Source organism: Hyperolius riggenbachi, chromosome 2 (assembly GCF_040937935.1).
Source record: "Hyperolius riggenbachi isolate aHypRig1 chromosome 2, aHypRig1.pri, whole genome shotgun sequence".
Taxonomy (NCBI): Eukaryota; Metazoa; Chordata; class Amphibia; order Anura; family Hyperoliidae; genus Hyperolius; species Hyperolius riggenbachi.
Genome location: NC_090647.1, coordinates 325503121 through 325521546, shown reverse-complemented (window position 1 = coordinate 325521546; position 18426 = coordinate 325503121). Strand labels below are relative to the sequence as shown.

General features: G+C 45.6%; 1 protein-coding gene across 1 annotated transcript in view; it reads right to left on the bottom strand.

Moving 5' to 3' along the window:
• Positions 1 to 18426, bottom strand: part of LOC137546608 (arf-GAP with SH3 domain, ANK repeat and PH domain-containing protein 3-like) — a 110558-nt gene that overhangs the window by 36464 nt on the left and 55668 nt on the right. The window contains exons 10-14 of the mRNA XM_068269269.1: positions 17832 to 17935; positions 15050 to 15119; positions 12665 to 12752; positions 5805 to 5853; positions 5531 to 5691 (exon numbers count right to left, since the gene is read on the bottom strand). Coding sequence (XP_068125370.1) covers positions 5531 to 5691; positions 5805 to 5853; positions 12665 to 12752; positions 15050 to 15119; positions 17832 to 17935 — 472 coding nt within the window. The remainder of the gene's footprint in view (positions 1 to 5530; positions 5692 to 5804; positions 5854 to 12664; positions 12753 to 15049; positions 15120 to 17831; positions 17936 to 18426) is intronic.

Below are 18426 nucleotides of genomic sequence, written 5' to 3'. Positions count from 1 at the left end.
GTATGATCTGATGAGTAGCAGTGACAGGTGGTGACAGGGGGTGATTGATGAGTGATCAGTGGGTGATAAGATGGCAGAACAGATGTAAACAATGTGGAGGTGATCTGAGGGTGGGTCTGCGGGCGATCTGAGGGTGCGGGCGGGTGATCAGATGCCCGTAAGAGGCAGGTTAGGGTCTGATCTGATGGGTGGCAGTGACAGGGGGTGATTGACGGGTGATTGGGAGGTGATTACAGGGGAGGATAGATGTATACAGTACACAGGGGGGGGGGGGGGGGTCTGGGGAGGATCTGAGGGTGTGGGTGGGCGTTCAGGAGCTCCCAGGGGGCAGTGTTAGTGACGGGGGTGATATAAGCGTGACTGACAGGAGATTAGTGGGGAGAATAGATGTATACAGTACACGGGGGGCGGGGGGGGTCTGGGGAGGATCTGAGGGTGTGGGGGGGGGAGATCAGGAGCCCCCAGGGGACCAGGGGGCAGTGTTAGTGTCAGGGGGTGATTGATGGGTGATTGACAGGTGATTAGTGGGGAGAATAGATGTATACAGTACACAGGGGGGGGGGTCTGGGGAAGATCTGAGGGTGTGGAGGGTGATCAGGAGCCCCCAGGGGGCAGTGTTAGTGACAGGGGGTGATTGATGGGAGATTGACAGGTGATTAGTGGGGAGAATAGATGTATACAGTACACAGGGGGGGGGTCTGGGGAGGACCTGAGGGTGTGGGGGGGCAGTGATCTGAGGGTGTGCCCAGGGGGCAGTGTTAGTGACAGGGGGTGATTGATGAGTGATTGACAGGTGATTAGTGGGGATAATAGATGTATACAGTACACAGGGGGGGGGGGGTCTGGGGAGGATCTGAGGGTGTGATCAGGAGCCCCCAGGGGGCAGTGTTAGTGACAGGGGGTGATTGATGGGTGATTTACAGGTGATTGATGGGTGATTGACAGGTGATTAGTGGGGAGAATAGATGTATACAGTACACGGGGGGGGGGGGTCTGGGGAGGATCTGAGGGGGGGGGTGATAAGGAGCCCCCAGGGGGCAGTGTTAGTGACAGGGGGTGATTGATGGGTGAATTGATGGGTGATTAGTGGGGAGAATACATGTATACAGTACACAGGGGGGGGGGGGGTCTGGGGAGGATATGAGGGTGTGGGGGGATGATCAGGAGCCCCCAGGGGGCAGTGTTAGTGACAGGGGGTGATTGATGGGTGATTGACAAGTGTTTAGTGGACAGAATACATGTATACAGTACACGGGGGGGGGGGGGGTCTAGGGAGGATCTGAGGATGTGGGGGGGGGGTGATCAGGAGCCCCCAGGGGGCAGTGTTAGTGACAGGGGGTGATTGACAGGTGTTTAGTGGGAAGAATAGATGTATACAGCACGGGGGGGGGGCTCTGGGGAGGATCTGAGGGTGGGGGGGGTGATCAGGAGCGCCCAGGGGGCAGTGTTAGTGACAGGGGGTGATTGACGGGTGATTAGTGGCGAGGATAGATGTATACAGTACACAGGGGGGGGGGGGTCTGGGGAGGGTCTGAGGGTGGGGTGATCAGGAGCCCCCAGGGGGGAGTTTAGGACGTGACCTAAACAATAGTGTTGACAGATAGTGACAGGGAGTGATTGATGGGTAATTAGGTGCAAACATGGGTCTGGGGGGTGGGCAGGGGGGGGTCTGAGGAGTGCTGTGGGCGATCAGAGGGCAGGGGGGGGGCAGATCAGTGTGCTTGTGTGCACATTAGGGTGGCTGCAGCCTGCCCTGGTGGTCCCTCGATCACTGGGACCACCAGGGCAGGAGGCAGCCTGTATAATACGCTTTGTATACATTACAAAGCGTATTATACGATTCCTATGCAGCGATTGTCGGGTTAACAACCCGCCGGCGCTTCCGATTGGCCCGCGGGTTACGGTCGCAGGTGGGCGGAACCTATTTCCGGAGGATGCGTGCGCATAAGAGCGCACGATCCCCGGCCAGCAGCCACATAACGACCCGCCGCCGATGGGCGTATTGCGGTCGTTTAGGCCCAGCCTTTGCCGCCGCCCATCGGCTGTAGGCGGTCGTTATGTGGTTAAAATAAAAGGGTATAATTGTGAAAGGTTTACTTAGCCGAAATGCAGTCTGTGTGGGTATATTTCCTTCTGGGAAAATAAATGCAAAGTCTTGGTTTCAGAATCATAAGCCTTTAGGTATATTTTGTAATCCAAGCAGATGTTACAGTTCCAAGATGGCCGCTAACCACATGGTCCTCTGGTTAGCAGCAGCAGGCTCTCGTGAAGATGGGATTTGGAGGACTGAAGTCCGCCTGCTGGCAATGTGCTTTTGATGAAGCTGGTTTGGGGGTGTGGAAACGCCTGCCCCCTCGGAATTACCCACCAATGACAGTCCACCTCCTCCTAGGAGTATTTTGAGCTTAAATTGTAAAACCCTGTAACTCATAAACTATACATGTCATATGTAGGTGGATAGCAGATTCCTACTTGTCACAAAATACTGATTAATATGACATCTTGCATGAGTGCGTTAGGCTCTCCTGTCTCCGAGAGGGGTCGTACACCAATAGCCGGACGGGTTATGGTTATGATTTTTATATCAGCACATTGGGCAGATTTTAACGAACAAGACTATATTAATTTCATAGCTGTGCTATACACGGTTTTCATTTAACAGACCGAAATTAAAAACCATATGCATTTAAACCTGTTCCACAGTGGTGCCGCTTCGGCTGGACTCCCGCTGGGAAAGCTGCCTTAGCCTTTCCTGTGATGAAAAGAAATTTTGGTGCTCAATTAGCATCTGAGTGTGACCAGCCAGAATAACCTTTGACATATTACACCCTGATTCTGGCTAGGTTTCACACCCCTTGGCTAATTAACCAGTCACTGGCCAGCAAGGAATTCTGTTTGAACAAGTTAATCAAACACACATGCCTTCACTAAAAAGAAAAAATGTCCCAGTTTTGTATATTGGGGCTATTTACAGGGGTCAATATCCCTGAACCAGCTCAAATTATGCTACATAGAATGCTATTTCAGGCCAGGAAACTCATTCTCTCTGCTTGGATTAACCCAGCCCCTCCATCTACATCTTTATGGATAACGCAACTCAATTCATATTTAAAACTACAAAAGTTGATTTATCAGCATAGAGGAGCACCCCATAAATTCGAAAAAGTGTGGGCTCCCTGGCTAGACACTCCTGGTCTTCCCGACCGCGCACTCATTATTGATAGACTATTTATGGCAAGCAGTTGAGTTGCTGTGGTGGTGTTCACTGAATCCAAAGGTACTTGTCGTGGATTGTTCTATTCTCTCTAAAGTTCTAATGGCTGTCTGTGAATTAAAGAGCCTCTACTCTGTTTTATATGCTTCATGTCAAGTCATCTGTACCAATCTTACCCTTGTTTTGTACATCTGTTGCTGCTGTAAACTTTTGTTATTCCTTATAACACTGTTGTTTTATATATTTGCTTTAATAAAGGCTGATTTAAAAAAAAAAAAGAAAAAATGTCATTTTGCGCTACTTTGCGGAACGATACAGAATCGCTAATCGTCCCGACTTCCGTCTCATTCAACACAGTAGATGTGAGCGTTATGTACCGTACTTTTCGCCGTATAAGACGCACTTTTTCTCCCCAAAAAATGGGGAGAAAAAGTCCCTGCGTCTTATACGGCAAAGGCAGGGAATCCCCGACTTACGAACACCCGCCGATACGAACCGCGACCCGCCGTCGGGGATTCCCTGCCTGTGCGTCCTGCTGTGGCCTCTCCTCCCCCTCCTTGCTTGCCCCCCTCCTCGTGTCCCCAACGTGTGCGCTCGGGCCCCCCTAATTGAGAAGTGGCAGCTGCTTACCTCCTCCATCTTGCCCGCGGCGATTGAAGACATCCGGCTCCTGTGGGCGGCTTCCTCTAGTGCTGGCTTGTAATGACGCGTCATCGATGACGCGTCATTACAAGCCGGCACTAGAGGAAGCCGCCCGACAGAAGCCGGATGTCTTCAATCGCCGCGGGCAAGATGGAGGAGGTAAGCAGCTGCCTCTTCTCAATTAGAAAGGGACCCGGCGAGAACACACAGACAGGACACGAGGAGGGGGGCAAGCAGGGGGGACCCGGCGATCACACACGGGGGCAGACACACATGAGGGCCAGAAACCTGGGGGCAGACACACGGGGGCCAGAAACCTGGGGGCAGACACATGGGGGCAGACACATGGGGGCCAGAAACCTGGGGGCAGACACATGGGGGCCAGAAACCTGGGGGCAGACACATGGGGGCCAGAAACCTGGGGGCAGACACATGGGGGCCAGAAACCTGGGGGCAGACACATGGGGGCCAGAAACCTGGGGGCAGACACATGGGGGCCAGAAACCTGGGGGCAGACACATGGGGGCAGACAGCTGGGGACAGAAACCTGGGGGCAGACACATAGGGGCAGACACATGGGGACAGAAACCTGGGGGCAGACACCTGGGGACAGACACCTGGGGGCAGACCCCTGGGGACAGAAACCTGGGGGCAGACACATGGGGACAGAAACCTGGGGGCCAGAAACCTGGGGGCAGACACATGGGGGCCAGAAACCTGGGGGCAGACACATGGGGGCCAGAAACCTGGGGGCAGACACATGGGGGCCAGAAACCTGGGGGCAGACACATGGGGGCCAGAAACCTGGGGGCAGACACATGGGGGCAGACAGCTGGGGACAGAAACCTGGGGGCAGACACATGGGGGCAGACACATGGGGACAGACACCTGGGGGCAGACACCTGGGGACAGAAACCTGGGGGCAGACACATGGGGACAGAAACCTGGGGGCAGACACATGGGGTCAGACAGCTGGGGGCAGACACATGGGGGACAGAAACCTGGGGGCAGACACATGGGGGACAGAAACCTGGTGGCAGACACATGGGGGGCAGGCACATGGGGGCAGACAGCAGGCACATGGGGGCAGACAGCAGGCACATGGGGGCAGACAGCAGGCACATGGGGCAGGCACATGGGTCAGACAGCAGGACACATGGGGGCAGACAGCAGGACACTGGGGGCAGACAGCAGGACACAGGAGGACACCATTTGGGGGAGGTCATGTACAAGACGCTCCTGAAATATGGACGCACCAGGTTTAGTTTATATCTTTTTTTTTCCCTGGATTTTGCCCTCTAAACCTGGGTGCGTCTTATATTCCGGAGCGTCTTATACGGCGCGAAATACGGTAAATACTAAATAATTATAAAAAAAAATATTCTTAAGTTCCACTACCATTTGCATTCATGTACTCTAACTGAACAACGCCATGCATATTATTGCCGATGCAGCCAACAACATTCACCTAGAATAATCCCTTGCTGGACACTGTTCCTGATTAGAGCATCCATCATTCTGAGCCGTAAAACTAGTTCTAAGAAGTGTTATAAAAGACAGCTTCTGCCGTTGGAGATATAACAAATGTGCAAGACAGAATATGGAAATCAGGAAGATGAGGACATGTCTGGAAAATGGAGACAATCAGGGATGCCACAGAATAATATGGCTCACCAGGGGCTCCACAGTCACAGCACACTTGGTTTCCTGCTAAAGATCTGATCTCATTGATGACCTGCTTTGTGAGCTGCTGGGACGTGTCACTAGAGCCTCCATCTCCTCCAAAAGCTGCATTCAGGGATTCATCTTTGCTATTCTGCAGCACAGATATCCACCTTCACAAAACATGAAATTGGAAAAATGACTTTACTATTTAATGAATGAGGTACAATGGAGCACAAAATGAAAGCAGACAATAGAAGGGCAAAGCCTAACCCTGAATACTCACACAAATGCCTCAGATTCATCCTCAGCCTGAAAGTGGTATGTCCTGATATCTGAAAGGGTAAACACAAGTGATGGAACATATCCTTCTCATTCATTTATTTATGAAGAAGATCACAATGAAATGAAATAAGGCAAACTGCTAGACTTCTGTCACTCTCCTATGAGAATCAGTGCTGTCCCCTAGCTCCTACCCCAACACATGACTTGCTGTAGAAAGAGATCTAATGGATCAGATTCTTGCAGCCGATAATCCCGAGTGTTAGTGAACCATGGTTTGGTCAGAGACTTTCTATACAGAGTTTTTCTTTAAAGACAAGTTCTCTTGGAGAAAAATAGAGGCATTTCTAGAAGCACAATTGTCAGTAGAACATTTTGTGTATCTTCCACAAGGCCGTAGGAGCGATACCAGCTCATATGCCAGACGGGCTGGCTACAGTGCGAAAACAGGAGCAAGTGTTATGAAAACATTCTAACAGTACATTAAAGGGGCACTATGGCTAATTTCTTTGTTTTTTTTGTCAATATAATATTAATATTTGTATGTGTACCATACTTAGGAACATGTATTGTGGCAGCCGCATGGATTACGCTCCAACAACATAAAAAGATGCCTCCTACTACAACATGGATTAGCCTGAGTCGCGTCAATAAGGTAAATCTGCCGACGTGACTCTAAAGCTGTAAAAGTAATTGGCTGTGTAAAAAAAATGTAATCTGCCACAATAAATGTTCCTAAGTATGGTACACATACAAATATTAATATTATAGTGACAAAAAAACAAAGAAATTAGCCATAGTGCCCCTATAAACAATGGTCTTGGTACATATTACCTCATTATGGGAGGAAAAGCCATATTTGGCTTTTCCCATCTGAGCAGGCGCTGGCAGTGTCATCTATCACATGTTCTTATCAGACAATTTCAGGCTTGGGATGCGATGGGTGACTGGTCCATCCCTGCCGGGTGATGTCAACGTTAACCTTTGACTGGCTGTTTATAAGGAACGGACGGTCTCGGGGAAATTACTTCTAGTTACTCTTCTAGTTACTTCTATTCACTTCCTAACTTCTTGTAACTTTCTGTATGCTGTACATAGGCCTAAATGCTGCCTTAGGGCAACATAGCATGATAATGCAGTAAGCCAATATTTACCACACATACAGTATCTGTTACCACATTGTTTGTACGACACTGGAATGAATGTGACTGTTAGAAATTAAACCTGTGAGGAGAGAAAACACAAAAAAAGATACTTAACTCGGAGCCTGGCTGCCAGTGGCATACCTACAAGGGTGCAGGCACGGCTCGTGCCATAGGCACCACAGGGCCCTGCCCCCAAAATAGGTGCAACAAATCTGCGGCAGCAGCACTGCCAGAAGGATTTCCGAGGTGAAAAATTAAACATAGCTTTATTTACCTGGGCTTCTTCCAGCCCCTAGAAATCATTTGCGTCCCTCGCTTTAGCTCTGGTCTTCTCCTACATCCTGCTGACAGCCTGTGAAGGATCACTGGCCCCCAATTGCATGGTTGGTATCTTCTGCGCATGCACAGGCCCGCCCCGCGAGAATGTGTCCACATCACCGGGAGCATTCTGAGTGTGTCTACATGGGTTTCCTCCAGTTTCCTCCCACATTCCAACAACAAAAAAACCCCATACAAATAAGTTAATTGGCTTCCCCCCTAATTCTCCCTAGACTGTGAAACATACACTACACAGTACATCCATAGACATATGACTATGGTAGAGATTAGATTATGAGCCCCTCTGAGGGACAGTTAAGTGACAAGAAAATATGCTGTAAATTGCTGCGGAAGATGTTGGTGCTATATAAATACTAAATAATAATAATAATAATAATAATAATAATAATCTCACAGTACCTATTTAGGCAGAATAACAAAGTAACAAAGGAAGGTAGGATAGAAAGGTGCTGGCACTGCAGCTAGGGGTTCAGGGAGGGTTGCAGGGGTGCAGACCAGGTATCCGGTGCGATGCAGATAGACCAGCGTGCTCAGGCTCAGATAGACATCATATGCAGGCAGAGAAAAGGATGAGAAATGCCGGCACTGCTGTAAACTGCTTGTTTATTCATAACACATGGTGCAATATCATGGATTCAATTGTATGCATATTGAGACATAACATACCGGTTTGCTGGTAAAGCTGTGCGGTGGGTGCTGGGGGATGAGAGCCTTACAGCCGTTTTGCGCAGATGCGCTTCTACGGAGGCATACAATTGAATCCATGATATTGCACCATGTGTTATGAATAAACAAGCAGTTTACAGCAGTGCCAGCATTTCTCATCCTTTTCTCTGCCTGCATAGAATAACAAAGTAAGTAACAAGATGCATAAATGTGAGGTGCTAAGTGCCCCTAGAGAAAACAATCTTAGGTACACTACTGGGGGCTACTTGGGCATATACTCTTAGGTGTACAAGGTGTGTTGCAAGGTGGCTAAGGTAAGAAAAACCAAAGAGCAATAAAGAGTGCAGTAATTGTTCACTGTAGTTAACTATTATAATATGCTGTTCTTTTTGGATTTGTTGGTCTGATTTCTGATTTTAAGCTCTATCAATCATTGTATTAAAAAGTTTACCATATATACTCGAATACAAGTCGACCTCGTGTGTAAGTCGACTCCAATATTTAACCCTCTTAAGCTGGAATTTGTTATTGACTCAAGTATAAGTCTACCCAGCAAAGTTAATGGCTGCACTTGGGGCTCAGGAGGGGTTAATAACTGCACTGCATACAGTATTGCATCCATTAACTCCTACTGTCCCTTAAGTGCAGCCAATACCTCCTCCAGGCCCTCAAGTGCAGCAATTATTCACTCCCTTTTATGCAGCCAAGTATTTTCCCCTGCCCCTTTCTTTGGTAATTGTGGCCAGCACTTTCAGACCTGTGTCTTCTTGGCATTTCCTTTCCTCAAAGTATCACTTTCCTCTGGGTAAATTGCTGCAAATGGGAATGTCACAATTAGTGCACACATAACTCAGTGTTCTAAGTGTAGCACGTGACTCGCGTATAAGTCGACCCCTATGCTTTTATGAAGTGAATCAGACCTAAATTTCTAGACTTATACTCGAGTATATATGGTATTTTATAAACTGTTGGATTATTTGGCTGGAATTGTTATTATTTTCTTGGTGTAGCTACCATACTTTTCCTCATCCTGTGGTTCATAGATAAATTTCAGATTTTTACATATATAGGTTGCCGCATTTAATTAAGGCTCATCTTACAGTATGAGCTTTGTGGGACTCAGAAATAACCCAATCGGCCGTATTTGTTTTGTTTTTTAGGGAAGGGGGGGTGCAGACCATGTGGGCCCTATATGATTTTGGGGAGCTTATGTGACCCACACTGTGGCCTATATGGGACAAGGAAATTCCCCATCTGGGGTTCATTTTGTTTTTTTGAGGAGTCGATTTGGTAACCGTATGGACATGCTACTTGGGTCTGGTATCAGTAACCAAGTAAGAATAGTAAAGTCTTGTTTATTACAGCATAAAGTGAGACTTTTTTTTTTTACTTAGAGTAAGTTAGGCTCAGAAAATAGAATAGTTATTTGTAGTATTTCAGATACTGCTGAATAAAAATCTTCTAAAATGTATTTTTAAAAATAAACATATTGCATAAATAAAACAAATATATTGGAAAGACTACATGCCAAAAGCTGTAGCTGCCTGGATAAATCATTGCACAAGCCATTCGCTGCTGGGTCCCTGAACAGCTGCTGTGTGATCTGCAATGTAATGACATTACAGCCATGGCAGAATGTGCCATAAGCAAAGTGGAGTGTAGATTTAGCAGAACAGAGCCCTGTTTTTTGTAAAGCAGTACATGCTGCCTGACAGTCCTGTTACTAATATCTGAAATGAAATTCTTGCAATTATCAAAGAGGCCAGTATTCTAAGTACTGTTATTGACCCTTGTAGGCAACCAACATTCATTAACCCCCCCGAGTCAATGGAAGAGCAGATTGTAGACTATGCACTGTTACTGGAGCAGCATTGGTAGCAAAATATAAACATAAGTTCTCTATTAGATTCAGTATATTTTGAGGTTGTGCCAAAATATATTCTTAGTGCCCGGAAAGAAAGATATACTGATGTTCTCCAACAAACTTTATTATAGGTTTAGTACAACAGAACTTTATTTTGCGGATAACATTTGAAAGGTTGCAGCCTTGGTACAGGGGTGTCAGACAAGCAAGAAGGCCCAGAATTCCCTTCATGCCAGATGGCACCAACAATTAATCAGTTTAATTAGGCATTAAGCTTCTCTATGACAGTAACACGCATGAAAATTGTCTAATTGACCTAACTGAGATTCATTAAATAATTGTGAACTCAGTACTAGGTAAATGTCTTTCTCACCTTAATTCCATCTCTCTTCAAAAAGTTAGTGGAGGAACTCCTCAGAAGCTGCATGCAGGCCTTACACTGCGATCAGTCATGATCTGACCACTTTCTAGCTAAAGAATCTGCCACTCTCCATATACTCTGCTATGCATACACTATAGGTTAGAAGAAGGAGTGTCACGGACGGTTGCGGGGCCGCAGACGCGTCCTGGAACCGCCCGTGAAGAAAAAGCGATCGCACTCGACTCTCTGCATCGATTGCGCTTCAGATCGATAGAATCTGGATTGATTGTGTAGGAGCATCTGTCTTTTCTCAGCAGAGAGAAGACATCAGCTTAACTGCAGGATGGCTCTTTTGATATGCTAATGAGCAGGAACAAACCCTTGAGTTCAGGAAGCTAATCTCCACAGGGGGGCCATAGAAAGCCAGCCGAAGCGGCTCCGACCAGGCCAGATATGAATGCATGTGGGGTATGGTTTCTTGACGATTATATGGCAACCATACCTCGCACAGCTATAAAATTCATATCGTCTTGTTTGGTAAAATCTGGCCATCGTGCTGATATGAAATTAATTGTGATAGTCCGTCTGGTTATTGAGGTATGACCCTTCTCAAGAACTGAACCCGCTGCCCTAGCCACGTCTGATGTCATATTAATCTGTATTTTCAGACAAGTATGAATCTGTTATCCCCCTAAATATAACGTGTATCATTTGTGAGGTATGGCAGTTTGTAAGTTTAAAACCTAAAATCTCTCAGAGGGAATGAACTGTCATTGGAGGGTGACTCAGAGGGGGCCGGCATTGCCACACCCCCAAACCAGATTCATCAAAAGTACATGGCTGGCAGGCAGGCCCTCATTCCTCCATTTTTCCACCTTCATGAACACACGGCCACCGTGAGGAACAAGTGGTGGCCATTTTGCTTGAACTTAGCTGAAACAAAGAACTTTGCGGAACTTGAAACCAAGGACTTGATGATTTTCCCACAAAAGGACATTTTCCATGAAACTAAGTATTTTTTCTCCCTTTCTTTTATTTTTCATACTGACTATTACTGTTTTAATAATTGTTGATTTTAATAATTGTCTGTATATATTAATTATTTATATTGCCGTGAATAAACGACTTTATCCAAGTCATTCACTGTTCCACTACCCTGCTTCGCAGCCGCACAAACTGAACCAGACTTCTGAAGAGATGCTACTATTGTATTGTTGCTAGCTAGACAGAAGACAGCGTGTTTTAACCGTTTTTATTTGTAGATCTAAGTTCAGACAGTCAGCGGGCTCCTCTGTCCCATGGTAACAGAGGTGGTGGCAGTTATACCCTGAACTAGTGTGTAACCCACAGGCTCCCTTCTGGTTTGTCTGCGGCCAATTCCCAACGGTTCCTACGCATTGACTGCGACCAGAGTTTGCACGATCCGTGCGCTGGCACCGTTTGGAAGGCATTTCGCGGTCTGACCACTAGGGCTCCTGTGACAAGGAGGATGAGGGAAGATGCTGCTCTTCTGATGAGAACTAAAGTGCTCAGATGATGCTTTCCAGTGGTATGTATAGATGCCAATTTTTAACAGTTGAAATATTCTGGATCATAGTAGCCATCGGGCGCACACTCCACATTCTGTACAGCACCTTGTTGAGCCTGAGAACCGTCACTGGATTTGTTGCTGGACTGTTTTTCAATAAAAATCAATAAGAATAATAACTCTTAACACCTAATGACCAGCCATGGATTATTTGTCTCTAGCACAGGTACAAAGCTTTACAGTAAGATAGCTGAATGTGACTGGGTGAGGAATTAATATTAAGAAACACACCCTCACCCTCAAAAATACTCCAAAACTCACTAAATTCCCCAGGAGCTCCCACAACATCTCACAAATGCATCTCATTGTCTCCCTGAAGATGGACAACACGTCTTTGCAATGTCCCACAGTGTATTCTAGGAGGGACATGTACCACGTATCCTCTTGTCTCTGTCAGGTGTGGCGTTACTGTAGCCACTAATCACCCACTCACATCCTAGCCAATGGGAGGAGGCATATCTACCTACATTGCGTGGTAACGTGATAGGGCAGCAGCAGAGTGGGATGAAACCTTGGGGTTTGTGGTATGCAGCATCCGTGGTGGAAAGGGCCAGAAAACATCTCAACCCCTCTCCTGTTGTTCCCTATAGGATTGATGTTATTAGGTTAGTCTGCTTATCAAAATGGACTCAGATAAGTGAGTGTCAAGCAGTATCAGGAGATTGTGAGTCTTGTGAGCAGTATTAGGAAGATTGTGAGTCTTTAGGTTAGGGAAAAGGATAGGGTAGGAGGACAGAGAAAAAAAATGAAAGAGGAACTGAGCTTTGAATGATAAACAACTTACATATCTTTCTACTGACTGTAAAGGGAAAATGATTTCTTTTTAGCTGAAGCACAAATGTTTAGCTTAACTACAAGCCTACACATGTCTGTGCGGACAATCTGTCTCTTCACAACTCACGTGTGATTAAATAGAAGCTGCGCTTGTCTTCCAGATTCGGCCGCACCTGGCAAGTTAGTAATTTGATTTTTGCTGGAGGACGGTTAATCTAAAAATAAGGTGAAATAACACTGCATGTAAATCGTGCATCAATACCAATACAAACATTAAACACAAACATGCAGCACACAAGTGCCTGAAATGTAATGAAGCACAATACGGTTTTCTATATTCTGTTTATTTAAAGATAGTTCCACAAAAGATGACATCTGAGACTGCAGAATCTGCTCTTCCATGAAGTTGCCCAAATAAACTGGCAGGTTCTCTTTTATGTGGAATAGCACCTAATCCTAATGGGAGTAACAGAGTGAAAAAGATAGTGGCAATCCTTGTATTGAGCGGTGCAGCATATTGTTTAGTAAAGCATCACACAACAGCTACATTTCCAATAATTAATAGCAGAAAGCTGATCCAATCGTTTTATCTGATCGCCATTAGGTGTCAGAAAAAATTCTGTACCCCCCCTTTTAAAGCAATTTGAACTTTACTTTTGTGTTTTGCCTTCCTCTGATTTCCAAGGTTTCTGAGTGAGCAGGATTAACATTTCTTTTAAGTAGTATCAGATAAGCCTGCTGACTATGTGTAACGCTACAGTACCACAGAAGATGGTCGCACTATATAAATCCAAAATAATACAAATAACAACAGTAACTATATAAAATGTTACACTTTAATGCTTAACTATGTAGAACCATGCATAGCCTTGGAACTGATCGATTTTGAAATATGATAAAAAATAGGAAACGTGTGTGCTGCGTTAATCAATACTCCCCAACTGGCGTCTTGACTGGGGTGTACCAATCAGGAGTCAGGCTCCTGTCACACTTTGTGTAGCCAGCTTACTATATATGTCACAGTCACACGCTGCTCTGGGATCAATTATATTCATCCTGTCTAGCCTCAAGCCAAATAGTTTGATTATTGTGAAACTGTAAAATGCATGGAAGACATTTAATCATAGAGTTTCACAATAAACACATTACCTGGAAACAGAAACATAAGCAATGGGAGCATCAAACACGAGCCCTGTTTGTTCACCATTACGGCCTGTCATTGAAGGCTAGAGAAGACTAGGGTGAGCAAAGGTATACATAAAAAAAGACACCTGAAAAAAAGGGTGGAGGGGATCACCACTAGCAGAATATCACTACATGCAGCGATATTCTACTGCTGGATTCCAACAGCAAAATATTGGTAATGTGTACCGGTGGTGCTTAAACCTATGTAATATGCAATGCAGCAATAAGCATTTTGGGTGCCTCTAATCAGGCAACTCATGGTGCTAAAATGTACATTCTATTAATTCCTTGCCGCCTATTGTGGCCATTTTAAAAGCTGTGGTTTGCGGCACAGAAGGTACATTTTGTCCCCAGGAGGCGCCTGCTAGGGGGCACCGCTATATGCCCAAATGTTCTCCCTTTGCCGTAGCCACGACTTTTACAATAGACATTTATGGCAGCGTCATTTTTCCGTAAGGGTTTCTATGCCATTTTTTCCGGTTTTGGAGCAAACTTAACCTTAGAGGCAACTGAGCAACTGTAACTGAAAACATATAAAATGAACCTCCCATAAGGGAGGCTGGTAGTATTGGGGGACAGGTGATTGTCATTACTTAGCTACAAGGTGCTGCTCCCTTCCACCCTTTCCCCATCCATATGGGATCTGCCATCTTCCCCAGGAAAGACCGCAGCTTGCAGCTGTGCCACATTTTGACGTTGCCAGCAAAGTTGCGTGCCTGCAACCACCACAATTCATGCCAGAGGATGTTGTCCGTCATGGGAATGCAACTTTGCAGAAGACTTCAAAATGTGTCGCAGCTGCGGTTTCTCCTGGGAAAGATAGCAAATCTCATACGGAGGGGGTGGAGGGGTCAGAGGAAAAATACCCCATAGCTAAGTAATGACAATCACCCTAACCCCTGCAACCCCCCCCCAACTGCACAGTCTATTACAAACCTCCCTTAGTTACAGGTGCTTAGTTGCCTTTAACAAATTATGCCTGCTTAGTGCACGGACACCATTTTTAGTTGTGCACTGCTATGGTGGGTCCATGCAAATTCTTCACCAGTGCTTAGTTAAGACTAAATATGTATTTTTTTATCTTTTAATAAGTAGGTAAAGGATATGTAATTATAAGCATGAACACCATGTGGGTTTTTATTTCCATATAATGTTTGCTTAGCCAGTCCCAATTAACTTTATAACTCACACATTAGGATGATAGAATCCAATTAGCTAATTTCACAGTTTGTTTCACACAATGCAAAATTCATCCATATGCAACATATTTATTAAACAATGTTGACTATAAAACAGCATTCTAAACAGCAACATGCTGATCACTTACTGTGCTGTGAGATATAGTGAGATATCCATATTTTACTCCACACTTCCTTTTTTGCCAGACTTTCCGGATGCTATAATTATTGATACAGAGTAAGGTGGTCATCAGAAACTTCCCAAAACACTTGCAGAAGCAACGCAATATGAAAGTTACATAGGAAAGCAAGGGAGAACAGTTACGGTAGTGTAACTTGAAAGAAGTATTACATACACCACCTGCAAAGACCAGACATGCTATATTTAACAGCATTACATCTTTAGCTAATATACACATTTTGTTTATTAAGCTGAACTTGTCAGTATGGAATTGGGAGCTGCTATTGTCATCTTGTTTTGCACATTTTTAAATACATTTATTTTATGAATCAGATTTTGTTAATTTTTATTTTGATATAATATCTTTATTAAAAATATTATATGTGACTTTTTAGGAGCTCCATATCCTGACATCACTGATGTAGTAAACAGGTTTTGAACATAGTTGAAGTTGGGTCCCCTGACTGGTAGCAGAACTAAAGTAGTTAGCACAGCTTATAGCAGTCACAATATTAACAATGGTTAAAGTCTTTCAAATGGTGATATTTTGTAAAATAGGCTGCAAAATGATTGAAAAGCTCTGGAACTTGCAGGTGTGGCAGGGTTAGGGGAGGAGCACCAGGTAAAGGTATACAGAGAACAATGGGCTGAAGAGCAATGACCTTAGTAGGATGCTTCAATGAAAAAGACATGGTTCAACATACACGTATATGTAATATCTACAATACTGTGCCATGTAGAAAGCTTAAGCTTTGATTTCATTGAAAATTGCTACAAACATATATTAGAGCTCTGCAAAAAGTTTAGTTTAGTTAGTAAATAGGGAACAATGTGGGCTGAAGGGCCATTTTTGATGTGGCTTCAGACTCTCTTTAAAATCCCTGGCGGTATGATAAGTGCGGCTGCACGGCCGCGGGAGGTCTTTTTTCACCTTTTTTTTTTTTAGCATGTAGCTAGCCTAGCGCTAGCTACATGCTTCCCCCCTCTCCGCGGCGTCCCCCCGTACTAACCGATTCGCTTCGCCGGCGCCGCTTGCCCATAAGGAAATCCCATTCTGAACGGGATTTCCTTGAGGGCTTCCCCTGTCGCCATGGGCGACGAACGGAGTGTCGGCGCCGACGTCGTGACATCACAGGGAATCCCGTTCCACCCCATAGCGCAGCCTGGCGGCGATTGGCCAGGCTGCGCAAGGGGTATGCGGGGGGGGGGAGGGGGTGGGCCCTGTATCGCGGCGGGTAGCGGCGCATCGGCGGCGATCGCAACAAACACACAGCTAGCAAAGTGCTAGCTGCGTGTTTGAAAAAAAAATTATGCAAATCGGCCCAGCAGGGCCTGAGGAATCCTCCGCGGCGACTTACCCTGTGTCCACCACGGGGTTACTGCTAAGGAGGTTAAGCTAGCACTTTGCTAGCTAAGTATTTCCCCCGGGTCCTCCGGCACCCCTCTGATCCTCCTGGTCACCGCCAGGAATATTTGCCCGTCTGCGATCCCGCAAGGGCCACAGCTTTACTGTTTAGCTTCAGTCGTCGCTATGACGATGATCGGACATGACGTCATCGACGTCATGACTTAATGTGCAGTCCCGATCCTCCCCATAGCGAAGCCTGGAGCTGATTGGGAGGCTGCGCCGTCGCGGGATCCCTGGGGGGTGGGTATGAATGCGGTGATCGGGGGGAGAGCGGAGGCACTTGGGGGGAGGATTTACCTAGCGAAGTGCTAGCTTAGGCATTTAAAACAATTTTTATTTGAAAAAAATCCTCAGGGGGCCATGCGATCCTCTCCGGCGGCTAGCCCGAACCTAGGTCGGGCTTACCGCCAGGGAGGTTAAGGGAGTGACTGTGGTCTCCCACAATGCATCACTACTAAATATGTAAATGGATGCTGTAAAAGTTACATAGTCACAGCTTTCTAGCACCTCCTTAAGGGCAATTAACCCCATTTCTTATTACAGAGACCCTGCCTATCCACTATCTCCTATACTAATGGTGAGGCTACTGGCCTGGAAACTGTACTCATACTCATACTGTGCTGCGTGATCTGGTTTACTTGTATTCCTGTATTGTCATATTGCTGTATGTCACCCCTAAATATTGTCTGTAACCTAAATTAATGTCCAGCGCTGCGTAATATGTTGGCGCTTTATAAATACAATAAATAATAATAATAATAATTACTCACAGGTTTCATATGTACTGCAGTGATTCCAGAGAGATTATTTCTTTTTTCTTCAAATTAGACTTGTTTGCTGCCGTGTTATGTTGTGAGGTATATGCAACAATATGACTAAAATTACTACTTTGAAACTCTTACAGCTCAGTCTACATCAGGTATTAGCAGTGCATACAAGCCAAGCTTCACTTCTCTCTGTTGTGCTATCTCTGAGCTGCTATAAAGCTACACTATGGATTTCACTCAGCTGATGGCATTATGTGTACAGGTGCCCCTTGATATTATTGGCTTCTCCCATTCCCAGATATTTAATGCACCTGTGCATCAATGCGCCTGTGGTGCCCTTTACACGTCTCCCCCCTCCACACAGAGCTGAACAGCATTTCGGCACAGCGATCATTCCAAAAGTGCCACTTTAAGCGATCCCTAAAGATCATTTCAGGTGACAAATCATTAAAGTGTGGGTGTGGCTTATATCATTCTGATACATGGACAGGGCAGCACAGACACCTAACCTATTATGTAGATGTGACTTCTTCTTTCATTAGAAATGCAGTGTATAGACAGTAAGCAGGCCCCACCCTTCACTCTTCTTGTACAGGAATCCAGACTTCTCGGTGCCGTGCTGTTTGTCCCCTTGATGCTGGTGTAAGTTATATCCGGAATCTTTTCGACTCAGTCCATCCTACAATTACAAAATTGCAAGGTGACCCCAACTGCATGCGATAATTCCTATTAATATATGCAAGGTTATGAAGATATTATATCTCATAGTATTACTGTTTGTCAGGCAGTAGCCTATTAATTTTTGCATCGAAAGTCATTTTGCATTGAAAGTGCTTTTTCCAATTTTGAGAAAGTATTCATGAAAATACAATGGGCTTGATTCACAAAGCGGTGCTAAGTTAGCACGCTGGTGAAATGCCCTTTATCACGCCTAAACTCAGTTTAGGCGTGATAAGTTTAGGTGTGATAAGTTTAGGCGTGATAAGTTTAGGCATGATAAGTTTAGGCGTGATAACTATAGCACCGACTTGGTTAGCACCGTAGTGCACAGCTGATCAAAAGTTTTGCGCTAGCAAAGTCTGGTGCACTTCGCATAGAGTTTAATGGCACTGCTTTGCGTGCAGGACTTTGCGCGCAATCTAAACTTATCTAAACTTATCACGCCTAAAC